The following is a 20174-nucleotide window of genomic DNA, read 5'->3' as shown; positions in this document are numbered from 1 at the left end:
AACTTCTGCCTCCTGGGTTAAAGCCATTCTCCTGCCTCAGCCTCCCGAGTAGCTGGGATTACAACCGCCCGCTACCATGCCCAGCTAATTTTTGTATTTTTAGTAAAGATGGGGTTTCACCATGTTGGCCAGGCTGATCTCAAGTGATCTGCCTGCCTTGGCCTCCCAAAGTGCTGGAATTACAGCGTGGTTAAAGGCTGTTCTAGAGGTAGGTATCAAATCCAAGGGGCACATAGAGGAGGGAACAATTCATTTTCCAGCTTTCAGGAAATGTCCGTTGAAAACCACTCACTTTCTCCAATTATCCAATATCACAGAGTTTATAAAATGTGTGTTACCTTAGTGTTTACCTAATCTAAACTATTACTGTACATGAAGAAAACAGACCAGAAAAAAATGTAAGTGCTAGATTTCGACTAGGAGCCACTACACCTGGCCAACAAGGTATTTTTGATTACTTCAAATTATTAAAAGTGTGGCCAGCTGTTGCTGGGAAGGTACAGACCCTTTTGCTGTACTTTCCAGTAGAGGGCTTTTACTGAAAGAAAAAAGAAAAAAAAAAAGACACCTTTGCTGTGGAAGGATTCAAATCAGATGTTGCCAAAAGAAGACATATAAATGGCCAACAAGCTTATAAAAAATACTCATCACCACTAATGATCAGAGAAATGTAGATTACAGAATGAGATACCACCTCACGCCAGTCAGAATGGCTACTGTTAAAAAGTTAAAAAACAACAAATGTTGGTGAGGATGTTGAAAAAGGGAATGCTTATACACTTTTGAGGAGAATGTAAATTAGTACAAACTATATGGAAAACAGTATGGAGACCAGGCATGGTGCTCACACCTGTAATCCCAGCACTTTGGGAGGCTGAGGTGGGAGGATCACTTGAAACCAAAGAGGTCAAGGCTGGCTGCAGTAAGCCGTGATCACACCACTGCACTCCAGCCTGGGTGACTGAGTGAGACCCCGTCTCGAAAAAAAAAAAAGTCAAAACCAGTATGGAGAACTGCCATTTGGTCCAGCAATCCCACTATTGGCTATCTCCTCAAAGGAAAAGAAATCATTATATTAAAAAGATAACTGCACACATATGTTTATCACAGCACTATTCACAATAGCAAAGATATGGAATCAAACTAAGTATTCACCAGTGGGTGACTGGGTAAAGAAAATGTGTGTATGTGTGTGCACGTGTGTGTGTATACATATCCATACATGGAATACTACTCAGCCATAAAAAATAATGGAATCATGTCTTTTTCATCAATGTGGATGGAACTGGAAGCCATTATTATGTAAGTGAAACATCTCAGAAAGAGAAAGTCAAATACAGCCTGTACTCTCTCAATAATCAGTAACTAAATAATGTGTACATATGTACTTAGAGTGTAGAATAATAAACACTAAAGTCTAGGAAGGATGGGAGGGTAGGATGGTGGGAGCAGGGGTAAGGGATAAGGAATTAATGTGTGTAATGTACATTATTCAAGTGATGGCTACACTAAATGCTTAGACTTTATCATTATGTAATATAGCCATATGACAAAGCTGGACTTGTACCCCCTAAATCTATTTTTTTTTTTTTTTTTGAGACTGAGTGTTGCTTTGTCACCCAGGCTGGAGAGCAGTGGCACAATCTAAGCTCACTGTAATCTCTGCCTCCTGGGTTCAAGCAATTCTTCTGTCTCAGCCTCCCGAGTAGCTGGGATTACAGGCACCCGCCACCATGCCTGGCTAATTTTTGTATTTTTAGTAGACACAGGGTTTCACCATATTGGTCAGGCTGGTCTCAAACTCCTGACCTCAGGTGATCCACCCATCTAGGCCTCCCAAAAGTGCTGGGATTACAGGTATGAGCCACTGCACCCAACCCCTAAATCTATTTTTAAACAACAACAACAACAACAAAAGTTGTTGAACAATCAACAGCTTGAAGCTAAAGAACAACCTGGGTTCTTTGGGTATTTTGTTTTATTTTATTTAATTAATTTATTTATTTTTCCTGAGACAGAATCTTGCTGTCACCCAGGCTAGAGTGCAGTGGCACTATCTCAGCTCACTGCAACCTCCACCTCCTGGGTTTAAGCAATTCTCCTGCCTCAGCCTCCCAAGTATCTGGGATTACAGGCATGCACCACCATGCGCGGCTAATTTTTGTATTTTTAGTAGAGATGAGGTTTCACCATATTGGCCAGGCTTGTCTCGAACTCCTGACCTCGTGATCCGCCCACCTCACCCTCCCAAAGTGCTGGGATTACAGGCGTGAGCCACTGTGTCCAGCCTCTTTGGGTATTTTAATGCTAATGTATTAGTCTTCTTCAGAACTTACACTGCTCAAAATAGCTTCTCTGTGTTTCTAAGACCATATAGCACTGCACTATATTACTTCCTAATTCTTGATCTTCAAATAGACATGCTATTGGACCATGCAGAGAATTGTGCATTTTAAAGGATGGTGAGTTTCTTATTAGAAACTTAGCTTTACTATTTTCCTTAAACAGTTAATCTTAGGATGTATTTTCAGAGAGAAAACTTTAAAATTGAGAACATGTACACCATTAATAATGCTTTAAATGATGCAAAGGGTAATGAAAGACCTGGGCAAGAGCATTTTTTTCTTTTCCCTAGGTTACAAAATGGGTCCTAAAAATACTAAAATATTTAAATTGCTTTCTACTGTCATAAAAGTTATGATTTTCCATTCAAAATGAAACATCCCTTAATCTAAAATAAAAGTTGAGGCTGGGCGCAGTGGCTCACGCCTGTAATCCCAGCACTTTGGGAAGCTGAGGCAGGCAAATCACTTGAGGTTAGGAGGAGTTCAAGACCAGCCTAGCCAACAAGGTGAGACCCCCATCTCTACTAAAAATACAAAAATTTGCTGGGTGTGTTGGCATATGCCTGTAATCCCAGCTACTTGGGAGGCTGATGTACGAGAATTGCTTGAACCTGGGAGGCGGAGGTTGCAGTGAACTAAGATCATGCCACTGCACTCCAGCCTGGCCAACAGAGTGAGACTTTGTCTCAAAAAAAAAAAAAAAAGTTGAAAAAATGAAATAAAAATAAAGAAATATATCCTCTTTTCATATGACAGAGGTTGGTCTTCTTTTTGTGGTAGAATATAGTAAATTATTGAGTTACAATAGTGTGTTAGAAATCTTGCATGATATTTAATAAATCTGACCTCCCTGTCTTCTGGCTGCATGGGGCATCACAACTTTCCAAGGTCATGTGCAAATGCTGAATTGGCTGCTCTATACCAGGTGTGCATGGGACACAGGAACCCATCTTCTTCTACATCGCTTAGGCCTTTCTCCCCTCCAATCTGCATATTAGAAAAGCAGAATTTTGGACTAAATTTTGATGATTGATGGTCATGATTTATTATTATTATTATCTTTTATTATTATTATTATTTTGAGATGGAGTCTTGCTTTGTCGCCCAGGCTGGAGTGCAGTGGCACTATCTCGGCTCACTGCAAGCTCCACCGCCCAGGGTTTCACCGTGTTAGCCAGGATGGTCTCGATCTCCTAACCTCGTGATCTGCCCACCTCGGCCTCCCAAAGTGCTGGGATTACAGGCGTGAGCCACCGCGCCCGGCCTGACGGTCGTGATTTAAAAGCTAATACTTTTTGATCACTTCTTTGTACCAGGCATTGGCATTTAATTCCCTCAAAGCTTACCCAAGAATCAACATGTATTACCTGTTTTATAAATGATGAAACTAAGGCTCAGAGAAGTTAAGTAACTTGCTGAAAGTCACACAGCTAGGACTTGCTAAAGCCAGGATTCATATTTCCCAAGCAGTGCTGGACTTAGTGCTGGTAACTGTTGGGCCACATCTCCAACCCCAGGTTTCTGGTACGTTTCCCCACTTGGTGCAAGGGATGCTGATTGTGCCCAGCACTTTTGGCAAAGTGTGTGCTCTGCTTCTAATGTAAGAATTCAATGCTGTTCTTTAATTGAACCTATAATTACTGTTTCATTAAGTTGGGAAAATCTCTGGATCCTATTGTTAGCAATCACAGAAAGTGTTCCAGCTGGGCGTGGCAGCTCATATCTGTAATCTCAGCCCTTTCAGAAGCCGAAGCAGGTGCATTACGTGAGGCCAGGAGTTCGAGACCAGCCTGGGCAACATGTCGCCACTAAAAATACAAAAATTAGCCAGGTGTGGTGGTGCACGCCTGTAGTCCCAGCAAATCGGGAGGCTGAGGTGGGAGGATCCCTTGAGCCCAGGAGTTCGAGGCTGCAGTGAGCTGAGATTGAGCCACTGCACACTAGCCTGGGCAACCGAGTGAGACCCTGTCTCAAAAAAGAAAAAAAAGAAAAAGGAAAGAAAAAGAAAGTGTTTCATTTTAAATAGACCTTCAAGCAGTTCATAGCATACATGTTCACCAGTGAAAGCATGTTTTTCCCCAGTGATAAGCTTAAATATCTCTGTGAGATCAATGCTACCATTTTCTCAAGGTTCTACCCTGCTAGGCTGCCACCACATTCCTAAGAACCACGGGGAAAAGTCTTTGAAGTCCTTGAAGCCAGGAGTTTGAGATCAGCCTGGCAACATGGCAAAACCCTGTCTCTGCTAAAAACACAAAAATAAGCTGGGCATGGTGGCGGACTCCTGTAGCCCCAGCTACTTGAGAGGCTGAGGCAGGAGAATTGCCTGAACCCAGGAGGCGGAAGCTGCAGTGAACCGAGATCGACAGAGTGAGACTCTGTCTCAAAACATATAATAATAATAATAATCATCATCATCATCATCTGACTGGTGACAACAAGTTTAAATAATATTTGACACAAAATATAGAAGTTATAAAATGATAATATGGTACCTACCATGATTTTTAAAGTTTTGCTCACCTGACAATACAGTGAAAAATCAGTCTGAGAATTTCTTCGGAGGAGCAAAAAGTAGCACATATGGCTACTTAGCATTTGAAATTAGGCTGGTTTGAATTGAAATGTGTTGTAAGCGTAATGTACAAACCGGATTCTGCGAACTCAGGACACACACAAAAAAAAGAATGTAAAATATCCCATTGGCAACTTTTACATCAATTACATGTTGAAATGATAATATTTTGGATATACTGAGCTAACTAAAATATAACTATTAAAGTTAATTTTGCCTGTTTCTTTTATCATATTAATGTGGTTGCTAGAAGATTTTTAATTACATATGTGGCTTCATATTTTCTACTGGACAGTACTGGGTTAAGTGATTACTTAGGGATAAAAGAAAGTATTCGCGTGAGTGCAATCAAGCAGTTCATAGCATACATGTTCACCAGTGAAAGCATTTTTTTCCCCCAGTGATAAGCTTAAATATCTCTGTGATATTGGCCAGGCACGGTGGCTCACGCCTGTAATCCCAGCACTTTGGGAGGCCAAGACGGGCAGATCATGAGGTTAGGAGATTGAGACCATCCTGACTATCACAGTGAAACCCCGTCTCTACTAAACAAAATACAAAAAATTAGCCGGGCGTGGTGGCAGGCGCCTGTAGTCCCAGCTACTCTGGAGGCTGAGGCAGGAGAATGGTGTGAGCCCAGGAGGCGGAGCTTGCAGTGAGCCGAGATCACGCCACTGCACTCCAGCCTGGGCGACAGAGCGAGACTCCGTCTCAAAAAAAAAAAAAAAAAAAAAAAAAAAAATATATATATATATATCTATATCTGTGATATCAATGCTACCATTTTTTCAAGGTTCTACCTTGCTAGGCTGCCACTACTTTCCCAAGAACCACGGGAAAAGGCATTCGCTCCTCCGAAGAAATTCTCAGACCAATTTCTCACTACTGAACAATGTGGACCGGGGTAACATATAAAGAACAGAAAAGTATCCAACATTTCCCATGTTGGTTTCAAAGCAGACAGCATGGTTCAGAGCAGCGGGCTCCGGTGCAGATCGCCCATCTCCACGGCAGAGGTGATCGTTTCCAGCGCAGCGGTGCAAAGCCAAAGGGCACCCACGAGTTCATTACATAATTCCTGGTAGCATGAGGCCAAGTGTGTATCTGCTCTAGGGGAACAGTCGGAGGCTCTGACAGGCAGAGCAAGGCGGTCATGACTATGTTTTCACAAAGTGTATGCTAGCGGTTGTTTGTTTAGAAAAAGACTGACCAGCTTTTTTTCCCCTCCTTTTCCCTCTCTCTTTTGTTCCCTTGTAAACACTTTGGCATAATACTGAATGACTTTGTTTTTAAGCTGCCTTAGCCTTGCTTTGTGAAGAAAAAGCCTGAGTATCCTTTCCCTGTGGGACACAGGTTGTTATTTTTGGAGCAGAAGTTCTTAGCCTGATCTCCGTCTAGATCAATTTCTGTCTTGAGGCCGAGGTCTGTGACAGCTCCCAGCGTCCTCCGTGGAAGGAAGCTTCCTCGCTTGGTGGGGGCGCATAGGCAAAGATGTCGAGGGGCCACGTCTGAAACTTCACTGCTCTTGGCTCCACGCGAAGGCTCCTTGGCACTCGGAGTCTGCTCGTTAGATTGTGCCCTGGGAACAGTCGCGACCGCACGCCGTGAGTGGCATGCTTTCTGTCTTTGGGATCATGGAAAATTCTTGTCTCATTCAGAGCCCAGACACTCCAGGCCAACTCCCTTATTTCAGGAATATGGCTTTTTCTGCTTATACTGCTTCACGGTACGTTTTGGGTGGAGATGGCCCCCTCTTTTAACCCAAGGTACTCCAAGTCACAGACTCCTCAGAGCTGAGGAAGCTGGAGGGTTTCTGCAAGCTATTCAGGGTGCATCTGCCCTGGCCAACAATGGAGTCCTTAGGGCCTCTGGGAACGCATCTTGGGACTCAGAGCTCACAACATCCCCTCTGTAACCTGCTCTTCGTGTCAGGCTGCTAGACCCCGGGAGGAAACTGCTCTGACTTCTCACAGTTCCTCTGCCTGACCTGCTACTCCTAGGAGTTTACATAGCTTGAGCCTGGTAGGAAACAAGTAAAATTAGAAACAGATTAAACTACTGCATCAGCAACAAATTAGATGACAACGGTATGATCACTTCCTTGGAACACGGTTCTAGCTAGATATTCAGGGTACAGGGCTATGTGGAGAAAGACCCTAAGATGAAGGGACCAGTCGGGGAGGTGGCCCCGGCAGGTGTCCCAGCGGCTTTTGCCTTGGCAGGTGGGAGCATGACCTGTCGTGTGCAGTTCCTGGCGGGCTATACATAGCCAGTCAAAGCTGCTTACAAGAGAAACCTCTTTCACACCCTCCACGGGTCCCACCCACAGGCCACAGGACTCACTGTAAATCCCCTGGACGTTGTCTCACCCGGGAAGGGAAAGCAGCCAGCAGCCCTCCAGCCCTCTTGTGCTTTCCCTGGGAGTGCGCCCCGTGCTCAGCCATGGTGGACATGGGGGCCCTGGACAACCTGATCGCCAACACCGCCTACCTGCAGGCCCGGAAGCCCTCGGACTGCGACAGCAAAGAGCTGCAGCGGCGGCGGCGTAGCCTGGCCCTGCCCGGGCTGCAGGGCTGCGCGGAGCTCCGCCAGAAGCTGTCCCTAAACTTCCACAGCCTGTGTGAGCAGCAGCCCATTGGTCGCCGCCTCTTCCGTGACTTCCTAGCCACAGTGCCCACGTTCCGCGAGGCGGCGACCTTCCTAGAGGACGTGCAGAACTGGGAGCTGGCCGAGGAGGGACCCACCAAGGACAGCGCACTGCAGGGGCTGGTGGCCACTTGTGCGAGTGCCCCTGCCCCAGGGAACCCGCATCCTTTCCTCAGCCAGGCCGTGGCCACCAAGTGCCAAGCAGCCACCACTGAGGAAGAGCGAGTGGCCGCAGTGACTCTGGCCAAGGCTGAGGCCATGGCCTTCTTGCAAGAGCAGCCCTTCAAGGATTTCCTGACCAGCCCCTTCTACGACAAGTTTCTGCAGTGGAAACTCTTTGAGATGCAACCAGTGTCAGACAAGTACTTCACTGAGTTCAGAGTGCTGGGGAAAGGTGGTTTTGGGGAGGTAAGTGTCTCCCAGTAGCCAGGCTAGAAGGTGAAGCATAGAGCATGAAAGGGGGTAATGTTGCCTTTCTTTTTTAAAATCTCAATTACTTAGAACTAATTTCAGGACCACACGTGGAGGATTTCTAGCCCCATCTCCCCAGCCCCCTTCTTTGTGTGTGCCATGGTGTGAAATAAAACACAAATGGCATGAGAGAGACAAGCAAAATTTAGACTTGGCCAAGACTCTGTCATGGGTCTCCATCAAGAACGTGCTGAGACGCCCGGACACTTCAGAGAATGATAGCAATGTGTGACAGAAAATCTCCGTTTCCCCTAAATTGTGATAATGAAGGTACTTCAAGAAAAACGGATATTTAAGAAAACACTCTAACTAGCTGGGTGTGGTGGCATGCCTGTAATCCCAGCTACTCGGGAGGCTGAGGCAGGAGAATCACTCGAGCCTGGAAGGTGGAGGTTGCAGTGAGCCGAGATCGTGCCACTGCAGTCCAGCCTGGGTGACAGAGTGAGACTCTCTCTCAAAAAAAAAAAAAAAAAAAAAAAAAAAGGAGGAAAGAAAGAAAACACTTATCTTGAAATAAAGTTGAGAACCTGTTTTGTACCACTGTTGTGCCCAGCTTTCTGTTTTTAAGTAATAAAAAATATTTCAGATAAAATTTGATTGATAAAAAACTAACCATAAACCGTTTTAAAATGTACAATGCAGTGGCGCTTTGCACATATGCAGTGCTGGGTAAGCAACACCTCAATCTAGATCCGAGACACTCTCATCACCCCTGTGCCCATTAACAGTGCCTCCCCATCCCTCTCCTCCTCCAGCCCTGACAACCATTAGTCCGCTTTCTGTCTCTAGGGATTTGCCTATTCTGGATGTTTCACACAATATGTGACCTTTTGTGTCTGGCTTCTTTCACTCATTAGAATGTTTTGGGGGTTCATTCACACTGTAGCATGTGTCAGTACTCCATTCCTCTTTATGGCTGCATAATATTCCATTGTATGGATATACCACACTTCATGTAGCCATTCATCTGTCGATGGACACGGGTTATTTTCACCTTTTGACTATTGTGTGTGGTGCTGCTATTGATGCACAAGTATTTGTTTGAATACTTGTTTTCATTTATCTTGGGTTTATGGCCAGGAGTGGAATTGCTAGGTCATATAGTGATATTATGTTTAACTTTTTAAGGAGCCACCAAACTTTCCACACTTTTTATTCCCACCAGCAGTGCTTAAAGGTTTCAATTTCTCCACATCCTTGCCAACACTTGATATTTTCCTGTATTTTTTTAATGAAGGCCTGCCTAGTGAGGTGAAGGAGTATCTCACTGTAGTCCCCACTTTTTCTTGAGAACACTTCTTATTTACAGCTTTTCCTTTCTCCAATGCCTGACATCTTCCCCCCCACCTCCTCCTTTATCATCTTCTCTCCACCTCTCTGCAGTACCATCTACGTCTACCTCTTTCTCTTCTTTTCTTTCTCCTTTAAGGTATGTGCCGTCCAGGTGAAAAACACTGGGAAGATGTATGCCTGTAAGAAACTGGACAAGAAGCGGCTGAAGAAGAAAGGTGGTGAGAAGATGGCTCTCTTGGAAAAGGAAATCTTGGAGAAGGTCAGCAGCCCTTTCATTGTCTCTCTGGCCTATGCCTTTGACAGCAAGACCCATCTCTGCCTTGTCATGAGCCTGATGAATGGGGGAGACCTCAAGTTCCACATCTACAATGTGGGCACACGTGGCCTAGACATGAGCCGGGTGATCTTTTACTCAGCCCAGATAGCCTGTGGGATGCTGCACCTCCATGAACTCGGCATCGTCTACCGGGACATGAAGCCTGAGAATGTGCTTCTGGATGACCTCGGCAACTGCAGGTTATCTGACCTGGGGCTGGCCGTGGAGATGAAGGGTGACAAGCCCATCACCCAGAGGGTGAGTGACTCTCCACCTGCCCCAAGTGCAGGGCACAGAGTTGGAAAGGAGGGGAGAGGGCTTTTCTACTCCCAGGGCAAATAGAGCCTTGGACTTAATTCTTTTGGTTTTTTTTTTCCTAAAGCGCTTATGTTGTCATCTTGCCTTAAGAGGAGTGGTGTAAGAGGATTAGCTTCATTGGCTATTTGAGGGCTACTTTGCTCTCCTCTCACAGGGGATGGGGGAGCCTCCTTTGTGAGTTGGGGATGGCCTGTGCTTTCGTGATGAGATGGAAAGAGCTCAATCCATAGTCAGGGTCCAGGTGTGTCCCATCAATAACCACCTCTGTGGTGCTGTGTTCCTGAGCCAATAGAGCCTTGGTTTCCTTTTCTGGAAAATGAAGGGACTGGACCCTAAAATTCCATGATCCTAGGAGGTAAACTTTAATCAGATAAGAAAAAGAATAATCCGGCTGGGTGTGATGGCTCACGCCTGTAATCCCAGCATTCTGGGGAGGCCGAGGCAGGTGGATCTCCTGAGGTCAGGGGTTTGAGACCAGCCTGGCCAACATGGTGAAACCCCATCTCTAGTAAAAATACAAAAATTAGCCAGGCGTGATGACAGGCGCCTGCAATTCCAGCTACTCGGGAGGTTGAGGCAGGAGAATTGCTTGAACCTGGGAGGCGGAGTTTGCAGTGAGCCAAGATCACGCCACTGCACTCCAGATTGATCAACAGAGCGAGACTCTGTTTCAAAAAAACAAAAAAAAAGAAAAGAAAAAAAAGAAAGAAGGAAGGAAAAAGAATGATCCTCTCACACCTAGAGCATTAAAAGTAAAATATCCTCTTTCCTGTTTAGTGTGGAAGAGGCAAATGTTTTGCATTGGATGAAGATGAAATTTTAAATGAAAATATATAGAAGAAAACAAAGGCAACTGATGTTTATTTTAATCAGTTTGGTTCAAAGTGACTTGCTGAAAATTCTTTGGTTAAAAAGGGAATTATAATTAAGCGATTATGTTAGGTGAACAATGGAAAATCTCTGGAATTCTAACATCTTTACGTCTGAGTCTCTGTGCACAAAGGTGGGAGATTCCACAGCAAGACAAGGGCTCAAACCTGGCTCTTAAATGCTTACTTAAAACCTTATTTTTGTACAGTTTTCAGCCTACAGGGCCCAAAGGAAATGAGAAAAATCATGGCCAGTTTGGGAAACTGCTGTGGTGATTTTATGTGGCTGTAATGGAAGGGATGTTGACAAGACTGAAGGGCTGGGCTTCCACAGGTGCTAGAATGCCTTCGTTTAGGGGAAGAGGGGCTCTTGAAGGGTTTTAAGAAGGGAAATGTCATGATTAGATTTCTGTCTTAAAAAGACCAAGGCAGCAACAATCTGGAAGGTAGATGGTAGGTGGGGAAGTTAGTGAGGAGGCTAAGGTAGTGAGTGGCCCAGGCAAGAGATAATGGGGGTCTGTACAGGACAGTGGTATTGAAGAAGTGGGAGCAAACTGGAGCTTTTGGAAAGAGATCTGATGGGACTTCAGGACCAGCTGGGTATGGGGGTGAGGGGAAAATGAGCGTCTCTAGAACCAGTGACCAGAAGGAAGAGCAGATTTGTAGGCAAGCTGGCAAATTTAATTGTGATTATGTTGTCTATGAGGTTCCTGTAGAATGGCCAGGCAGAGATGTTCACTGGGCATTTAGACCTATAGGCCTGGTGCTGTGGAGAAAGACCTGGGATAGACGTGGGGATTTGGAGTCATCATGGTTTGGGAAGCAGAGGGCACTGCTGAGTCACTGGGAAAGAGTGGGGAAGAAGACCAGGAACAGATGCTGAAAAACACCAAATGTAGGGGGTATAGAAGAAAAGGGGCCCTGAGGAGGCTTAAGAAGTAGGAGGCTACTTGGGAGGCTGAGGCAGGAGAATGGCATGAATCTGGGAGGAGGAGCTTGCAGTGAGCCGAGATCACGCCACTGCACTCCAGCCTGGGCTACAAAGCAAGACTCCATCTCAAAAAAAAAAAAAAAAAAAAAAAAGAAGAAGAAGAAGTAGGAGGAAAGGCAGAAGTGATACAGTCACAGGAGCTGTATCAGTTAAGAGCTGGGTTTCAGGGGCATATCCTAGAAAACCCCAAATAACAACAGATTAAACAAGACAGAGGTTTATTTTTCTTATGTAACAGGGTGTGGAAATAAGCACTTGCCAGCATTAGTTCAGCAGTTGCAGGATAACGGGATCTGCATCTTTATCATTCTAGCCTTTTCCATGTGTTGCAAGATGGCTGCTGTAGCCCCAGCCATCAGGGCCATGTTCCAGGCAGGAGAAAGGAGGAAGGGTCAGGAGTAAATGGGCATGCATGCAGCAATTCAGTGTGGCCCCCTTTAGGAGCTTTCCTTGAAGCTCCATCCAACAGCTTTCGCTTGGATATCATTAGCTGGGACTGTGATCTAGCCACCCCTAGCTACAGGGGAAGCTGACAAATGACAATCTTGAAAATTCTTTGGTTAAAAAGGGAATTACAATTAAGCTATTATAATTACTGAATTATATCTGGGCTGAGTAGAAGATCACCCGGCTCCTGTCCAGGCCGTGTGTGCCCACGTTTTGGATGTGGAACTTGGGGCAGGGGTGAAGGAGGGGGTTCTAGTTAGTAAGGATGAAGGAAGGCTGGATATTGAGCAGGTAACTAGCAGCCTCTGCCACAGGAGCCAAAGAAGAGGATTTCAGGGAGGAGAGTGTGGTCAAAGTGTTAAGTGCTGCAAAGAGGTAACGCCGCCTGTGGGATTCGGCAATTAGGAAATCAGTGTAAGGGAATGGTGAGGTCTCAGCTCAGCCTCTGGAGGTTGGATTGATCTAGAAGTAGGGAATGAGACTCTGGAAAGGGGAGACTGGTCCCTAGAAGGGGATACAGTGGGGAAATGGAGTTTTGAAATGGGGAGGGCAGAGCGGGTTTATATGCTGAAGCAAAGCCAGCAGGGAAGATGTTGATCCTGTGGGAAGGAAAGACAGTAGATGATGGAAGAGAATGTGAGGAGGAGCTGAAGTAACACTGTCTCCTCCGTGGGCGGGAAGGAGGAGCAGGCCAGGGAGGTGATAGAGTGTTTGCCTCCTTGGGACACTCCTATGAACATAGGAACGCTGTGAATCATGGATCTATGTCCGCCTAGGCTGGAGAAAACTGAAGTGCAGCACTTCACAGTTTGGCATTTGTATTGTCCATTGTGCTGAGCAGGAGCATTCGTTCTGAGTCGCCCATGGACATATATCACACTAATTGTTGCTATATCTCAACCTCGCTGGAGGCTTAGGGGACACATAGAGCTTTGGCTCACTCCAGTCTCCCTTCTCAGTCTCCTCGGGCTCTGTTCATGGGCCACGGCCATTTGGAAGGACAGCTCCTTCCGTGGCTCCCAGGTGCAGCTCTCTGGCTCGTCTGGAACCTGCAGGAAGCTTTCTGTGCCTCCCCAGGGCTGTCTGCTACCAGGAACGTACTTAGTAGAGAGGTTCACTGCCTACAGACCTTTGGCCCTTTTACCTCTGTGTCCGTCTCTGTCCCGTGAGACCACACTTCAGGGTTTAGGCCACTTGCCTCATCCAAGAAGCTTTATGCCCCAGTTTCCGGGCCTGCCACGGAAGCCCAGGGGACCATCAGGAAGGGTGAGGGGAGAGAGATGGAGAGCAAGATCGAAAGCCATGAAAAACAACGAGAGGAGAAAGGAAGGCCTCCTTTCTTCACTGTTTACCCTTCTACACAGCTAAGTAAACCCCCTTAGTTTCCTATTCATTGCAGCTCCCACACATATAACTGGGCTCACAAGTAGATTGTAAGGTCGTTATATTCACAACTTTTCACAGAAGAAAAAGACAGCTCATACTTACAGGGCTTCTGTAACCACTAATATTCAGCTGTGATGTCAAGATACCATGTTAGAGAATTACTGTGAACATTAATTCCGTGGTTTGAATGAGTCCTCAAAATTTGATGTATTGGAAACTTAATCTCCAAAGTGGCAGTGTTGGAGAGGTGGGGCCTTTAAGAGGTGAGTGGATCATGAGGACTCTGCTGTTGTGAAGAGATTAATGGATTAATGGGTTATCACAGGAGTGGAACTGGTAGCTTTATAAGAAGAGAAAGAAAGACCTGAGCTAGCACATCAGCACACTCAGCCCCACGCGATGCCCTAAGCCATCTCAGTACTCCTCAGAGAGTTCCCGCCAGCAAGAAGGCTCTCATCCTCTCACCAGACATGGCCCCCCAACCTTCCTTTCCTTATAAAATAATTTCCTTATAAAATACTCAGTCTCAGATATTCTGTTATAAGCAACAGAAAACAAGTTAGGACCGAAGAGGTAACAAGGAAAAATCACCCTGATGATGGAGGCTGAACTCTGCATTGAGTCTCAGCAGTTCTTCCAGAAAAGTTAAGGCATCGTGGCTTTGAAAATTTGGCTAGTTTCTTCTCATTCCGAGACTCATTTAGTCTTATATAAGTTGGGATTTCTTTCTGCTAAATATAATAGAATACCAGATTTTGGTATAGATTTGACAGTTCAGCAATTTCACGGGCAAGACCTCTGTTAAAAATCTCCTGACTTGGGCTGGGTGTGGTGGCTCAGGCCTGTAATCCCAGCACTTTGGGCCCTGGAGGACAAGACCAGTGTGAGAACCCCATCTCTTAAAAAAATTTTTGTTTGTTTGTTTTAGGCTGGGCGTGGTGGCTCACACCTGTAATCCCACACTTTGGGAGGCCAAGGCAGGTGGATCCCCTGAGGTCAGGAGTTCGAGACCAGCCTGGCCAACATGTTGAAACTCTGTCTCTACTAAAAATACAAAAATTAGCCAGGCGTGGTGGTGGGCACCTGTAATCCCAGCTACTTGGGAGGCTGAGGTAGGAGATCATTTGAACCTGGGAGGTGGATGTTGCAGTGAGCCAAGATCATACCACTGCACTCCAGCCTGGATGAAAGAGAAAGAGTAGTCTGTCTCCAAAAAAAAAAAAATTGTTTTAAACTTAGCCAGGTGTGGCGATGCATGCCTGTGGTCCCAGCTACTTGGGAGGCTGAGGTGGGAGGATTGCTTGAGCTCAGAAGTTCAAGGCTTCAGTGAGCTATGATCATGCCACTGCACTCCAGCCTGGGTGACAGAACAATACCCTGTCTCAAAAAAAAAAAAAAAAAAAGAATCTCTTGGCCTTTTCCTCCTTGTCACAAGTGGCTGTTGCAACTCCAAACATTGAGTCTGCATTCCAGGAGAAGAAAAAAGAGGAGACAAGAACAACATCCACAGATATCTGCTTACAGCCCATCAGCCGGGACCATGTCACACGTTCACTTCTAGCAGCAAAGGAGGCTGAAAAATAGAGTATTTCATTTTCCAGCCTCTGTTGTGGGGGACGTTAAAGGAGAGGAGGAGTGAGATTAGGTGTTGGGTGAGCTGACAGCATCTGCCACACCAGGCCCCAGGAAAAAAATATTGATGAGGATTAGGAAATCAAATTCAGATTCATTACTTTTACAGACATTGGAACTAGAGAATGATTGTGACAATGGTATGGTAGACAGAATTCTAAGATGGCCCCCGATCAATGACCCTTGCTTGCCCTTGTATAATGCCCTCCCCTTGAGTGTAGACAAGACCCATGAGTATGATGAGATATCACTGCCTGGCTGGGCGCGGTGGCTCACGCTTGTAATCCCAGCACTTTGGGAGGCCGAGGCGGGCAGATCACGAGGTCAGGAGATGGAGACCACGGTGAAACCCCGTCTCTACTAAAAATACAAAAAAATCAGCCGGGCGTGTTGGCGGGCGCCTGTAGTCCCAGCTACTCGGAGAGGCTGAGGCAGGAGAATGGCGTGAACCCGGGAGGCGGAGGTTGCAGTGAGCCGAGATTGCGCCACTGCACTCCAGCCTGGGCGACAGAGCGAGACTCCGTCTCAAAAAAAAAAAAAAAAAAAAAGAGATATCACTGCCATGGTTGTGTTATGTTACAGGGCAAAAGGGACTTCAGAGTTTTAATTAAGGTTACCAGTGGCCGGGCGCAGTGGCTCATGCCTGTAATCCCAGCACTTTGGGAGGCTGAGGCAGGCAGTTCATGATGTCAGGAGATCAAGACCATCCTGGCTAACACAGTGAAACCTGGTCTCTACTAAAAATACAAAAAATTAGCTGGGCGTGGTGGCGCATGCCTGTAGTCCCAGCTACTTGGGAGGCTGAGGCAGGAGAATCGCTTGAACTCGGGAGGCAGAGGTTGCAGTGAGCCAAGATCACGCCACTGCACTCCAGCCAGGGCGACAGAGTAAGACTCGGGGTGGGGGGAGTTACTAGTTTGTTGACTTTGAATTCATCAAAAGAGATATTACCCAGGTGGGCCTGACCTCATCACACCAGTCCTTTCAACATGGTTATAGAGGCTAGAGACAGCAGAAGTCAGAAATGCAAAGCACAGAGGGCCTCTGTGAACCCTGCTGGCTTTGAAAATGGAGGAGCAAGGTATATAGGTGGACTCTAGGCACTCAGAGCTGCCTCTCCCTGACAGCCAGCAAGGAAACAGGGGCCTCCTTTCTACAGCCAGAGTGAACTGAATTCTGCCATCACCACATACGCTTGGAAGAGGACCTTGGGCTCCAGATCAGAATGTAGCCTGACCAACATCTCCATTTTATTAGCCTTGTGAGACCCTGACCAAAGAGCCCTGCCATGCTGTGCCAGAACTTCTGACCTATGGAACTGCAAGCTAATAAGTGAACTGTTTTAAGTTACTAAGTTTGTGGTAATTTGTTACACATCAGTAGAAAACTCATACAAATAGTTAATAAAGGAAGGTAGCCAGGGAAATATTGTAGGGTAGCATCAAAATTAGTGGAGAAGGGCTGGGTGCTGTGGCTGATGCCTATAATCCCAGCACTTTGGGAGGCTGAGGCGGGTGGATCACCTGAGGTCGGGAGTTTGAGACCAGCCTGGCCAACATGGTGAAACCCCATCTCTACTAAAAATACAAAAATTAGCCAGATATGATGGCAGGCACCTGTAATCCCAGCTACTCAAGTGGCTGAGGCAGGAGAATTGCTTGAATTTGGGAGGCAGAAGTTGCAGTGAGCTGAGATCGCGCCACTGCACTTCAGCCTGGGCAACAGAGAGAGACTCTGCCTCAAAAAAAAAAAAAAATTAATAGAGAAGATATCAAGGTGCTGGACATTGTTAGAGGGATAATATTTTCCTTTCTCACAGGGATCAGAATACCTACCACCAGTCAGATGCTGTGACTCACTCCTGTAATCCCAACACTTTGGGAAGCCAAGGTGGGAGAATTTCTTGAGGCCAGGAGTTTGAGACCAGTCTAGGCAACACAGCAGACCTTGTCTCTTAAAAAAAAAAAAAAAATTACCTGGGCATGATGGTATGCACCTGTAATCCCAGCTACTCAGGAGGCTGAGGCAGGAGGACTGCTTGAGCCTTGGAGTTTGAGGCTGCAGGTAGCCGTGATCACACCACTGCACTCCAGCCTGAGTGACAGAGCAAGACCTTGTCTCTAAACAAACAAACAAACAAACAAAAAACGAGAACAAAAACAAATAATACCTACTGCCTATTTTAATAGAACTGGAGGCTGTAATTGAATTTATAACTCTGGACATGATTCTTCCAAGTGGGTAACTCTTCCCTGGGTATGAGCTGTGCCTCCCTGGGGGGACACAGGCCCTTTCTCGCCACTGAAGGACACTGGGTGAAGTACTTTGGATGTTGTTCAATAGGCAGTAGGGAGCCATTGAAGGTTTTTGAACAACAAAGTGCCATGACCAGAGTGATTCCTTAGGAAGATGATTCTGACACTATTTCAAATGAAAGAGAAAAAGACTAGGGCTGGGGAGAAACAGGAACCCGCAAAGAGCTACTGTAATAATCCGCACATGAGGTAATGCGGGCCTGAGGCTGGGTCCTGGGCTCTAAACAGAGCTCAGCCCCCTGGCCTCTTACCTGGGTTCCATCAAGATCCAGACCTTTACATGCTTCTCTTAAAATGGGGCTGTCCTCAGTGGAGGGCTAGGGGACACAGAACCGCTTCCAGAACACAGTGACTTCTGCCCCATGGGGTCTCCTGGCAGCTGGCAGCTAGGTTTTGACTCCAGGAGGTGCTTCAAGGTGGAAAGGAGCAGGTCTGCCCAGGTTTGAGAAAGACTGAGGCAGACACACAAGGAGAGGCCGGGGCTGAAGAGCATTGGCCTGAGAGGCTGAAACCTGAGTTCTTGTCCCGGCTTCATCACTCATTCACCATGTCTGCCCTCTCAAATGGGCCTTAAGATGTCTCTGCAATTGCTACCACTTTTGAGTCTAAGAGATAGTCTTTGAATTATCCGGAGGAAAGAAGTTTGCTGGTTTGAGACAAAGTCTCATTCTGTCGCCCAGGCTGGAGTGCAGTGGCATGGTCTCAGCTCACTGAAACCTCCACCTCTCAGGTTCAAGCACTACCACGCCTGGCTGAGGTTCAAGTGCCACCATGCCTGGCTAATTTTTGTAGTTTTAGTAGAGATGGGATTTCACCATGTTGGCCAAGCTAGTCTTGAACTCCTGGCCTCATGTGATCAACTCGCCTCAGCCTCCCAAAGTACTGGGATTGCAGGTGTGAGCCACTGCACCTGGCCTAGGAGGAAAGAAGTTTTAAACTCAAAAGATGAACAGATAGAGTAGGTTATTGTGATTTACTGGACTATCAGTCATAGTTCTTATGGGACAGAACTATGTTACTTAAGAAAAATGAAATTAACGGTTTACATAACTAGGAAGCCCTGGCCTGATCCAGGTGTCTGAGCAGTGTCCCTGGGAGTCTCTGTCTCTGTTTCCCAGCTTCGCTCTTCTCTGTGTTGCCCTCACTCTCAGGCAGGTACTCCCTGCACGGCAGCCACCAGCCACTCCATACACTTCCTACCAACTGAACCGCTCCCACAGAGGGAAAACATTTCTTTATGAGTAGTAGTTCCTTCACAGTTCCCAGAGAGGGCGCTCACTGGACAACTCAGGTCACATGTCCAACCACAACCAATCCCATTGGCTGAGACTAGATCACTGCCTGTCCCAGGAGCCAGAGGAAGGTCTGTCCCACGTAAATCTCATGGATCGAGAGGAGAAGAATGTGTTCTCCACAGGAAAATCACAATGCGAAAGATGGAGACTGGATGCCAAATGGGCAAAAAACCAAAAACAAAACCATGGAGGCCCCTAATAACTGCTGTTACCTCAATGGTTTGAAAAGTTTAGAACCTTTCTGACCCCTTAATCACAGGATGATGGGACCTAAGAGTTCTAAGTAGGTAACTCTTTTCTACATATGAGCTGAACCTCTTGGGACCCTTTACAAAAAGATTCTGAGTTGGGTACTGTTCTTAGCTCCATTGTACAGGTAGGGAAATTGAGACCCAAAGTCACAGTACTAGTAAGTGATATAATTCCAGGCACATCAGATTTAAAAGCGCTCACAGTTTTGACTCCACCTTATTGAGTTCATGCACATGGCAACATATAGCCTTATGTTTTTTTTGTTTGTTTGTTTGAGACAGAGTCTCGCTCTGTAGCCCAGGCGGGAGTGCAGTGGCACGATCTCAGCTCACTGCAACCTCCGTCTCCCAGGTTCAAGCGATTCTCCCGCCTCAGCCTCCCGCGTAGCTGGGATTACAAGCGCATGCTACCACGCCCAGCTAATTTGTTGTATTTCTAGTAGAGATGGGGCCCGAGTTAGCCAGGGTGGTCTTGATCTCCTGACCTCATGATCTGCATGCCTCGGCCTCCCAAAGTGCTGGGATTACAGGCGTGAGCCACCGTACCCAGCCGGCATTGTGGTTTTTAATGCTATAAGAGGCTTTTCACTTAGTAAGACTCAGACAGAATAAGTGCGTGTGATGACGTTAGCATATCTTCCCAGTCTGGTCTGATATGGACACCAACCACAAGCCTAGCTGAACCTCTGAGAAAGGAAGACTTCAGAAAAGGATCAGCCCCACCTACACAGGGAATGATGGCCATTAATATTCCAAAGCCAGCTTCTTACCCCTAGGTGCAGTACAGTTAAACATGTCCCAGCCACTGTCTACATGCCCTTTTTTTTTTTTTTAGAAGGAGTCTTGCTCTGTTGCCTAGGGTGGAGTGCAATGGCACAATCCTGGCTCACTGAGACCTCTACCTCCGGGCTTCAAGTAATTCTCATGCCTCAGCCTCCGGAGTAGCTGTCATTACAGGCACCCACCACCACACTCTGCTAATTTGTATATTTTTAGTAGAGTCAGGGTTTCACCATGTTGGCCA

At 46.3% G+C, this 20174-nt stretch overlaps 1 protein-coding gene across 1 annotated transcript in view; it reads left to right on the top strand.

Moving 5' to 3' along the window:
• The first annotated feature begins 6663 nt into the window (after nt 1–6663).
• GRK7 (G protein-coupled receptor kinase 7) overlaps nt 6664–20174 on the top strand; it is a 41012-nt gene continuing 27501 nt past the window's right edge. Inside the window, exons 1-2 of the mRNA XM_003265329.3 lie at nt 6664–7974; nt 9467–9904. Of these exons, the coding sequence (XP_003265377.1) occupies nt 7363–7974; nt 9467–9904 (1050 nt within the window). The 5' untranslated portion in view covers nt 6664–7362. The remainder of the gene's footprint in view (nt 7975–9466; nt 9905–20174) is intronic.

The sequence above is a fragment of the Nomascus leucogenys genome, chromosome 8 (assembly GCF_006542625.1).
Source record: "Nomascus leucogenys isolate Asia chromosome 8, Asia_NLE_v1, whole genome shotgun sequence".
Taxonomy (NCBI): domain Eukaryota; kingdom Metazoa; phylum Chordata; class Mammalia; order Primates; family Hylobatidae; genus Nomascus; species Nomascus leucogenys.
Note: the sequence above shows the minus strand (reverse complement) of the source record. Positions and strands in the feature narration are given on the sequence as shown.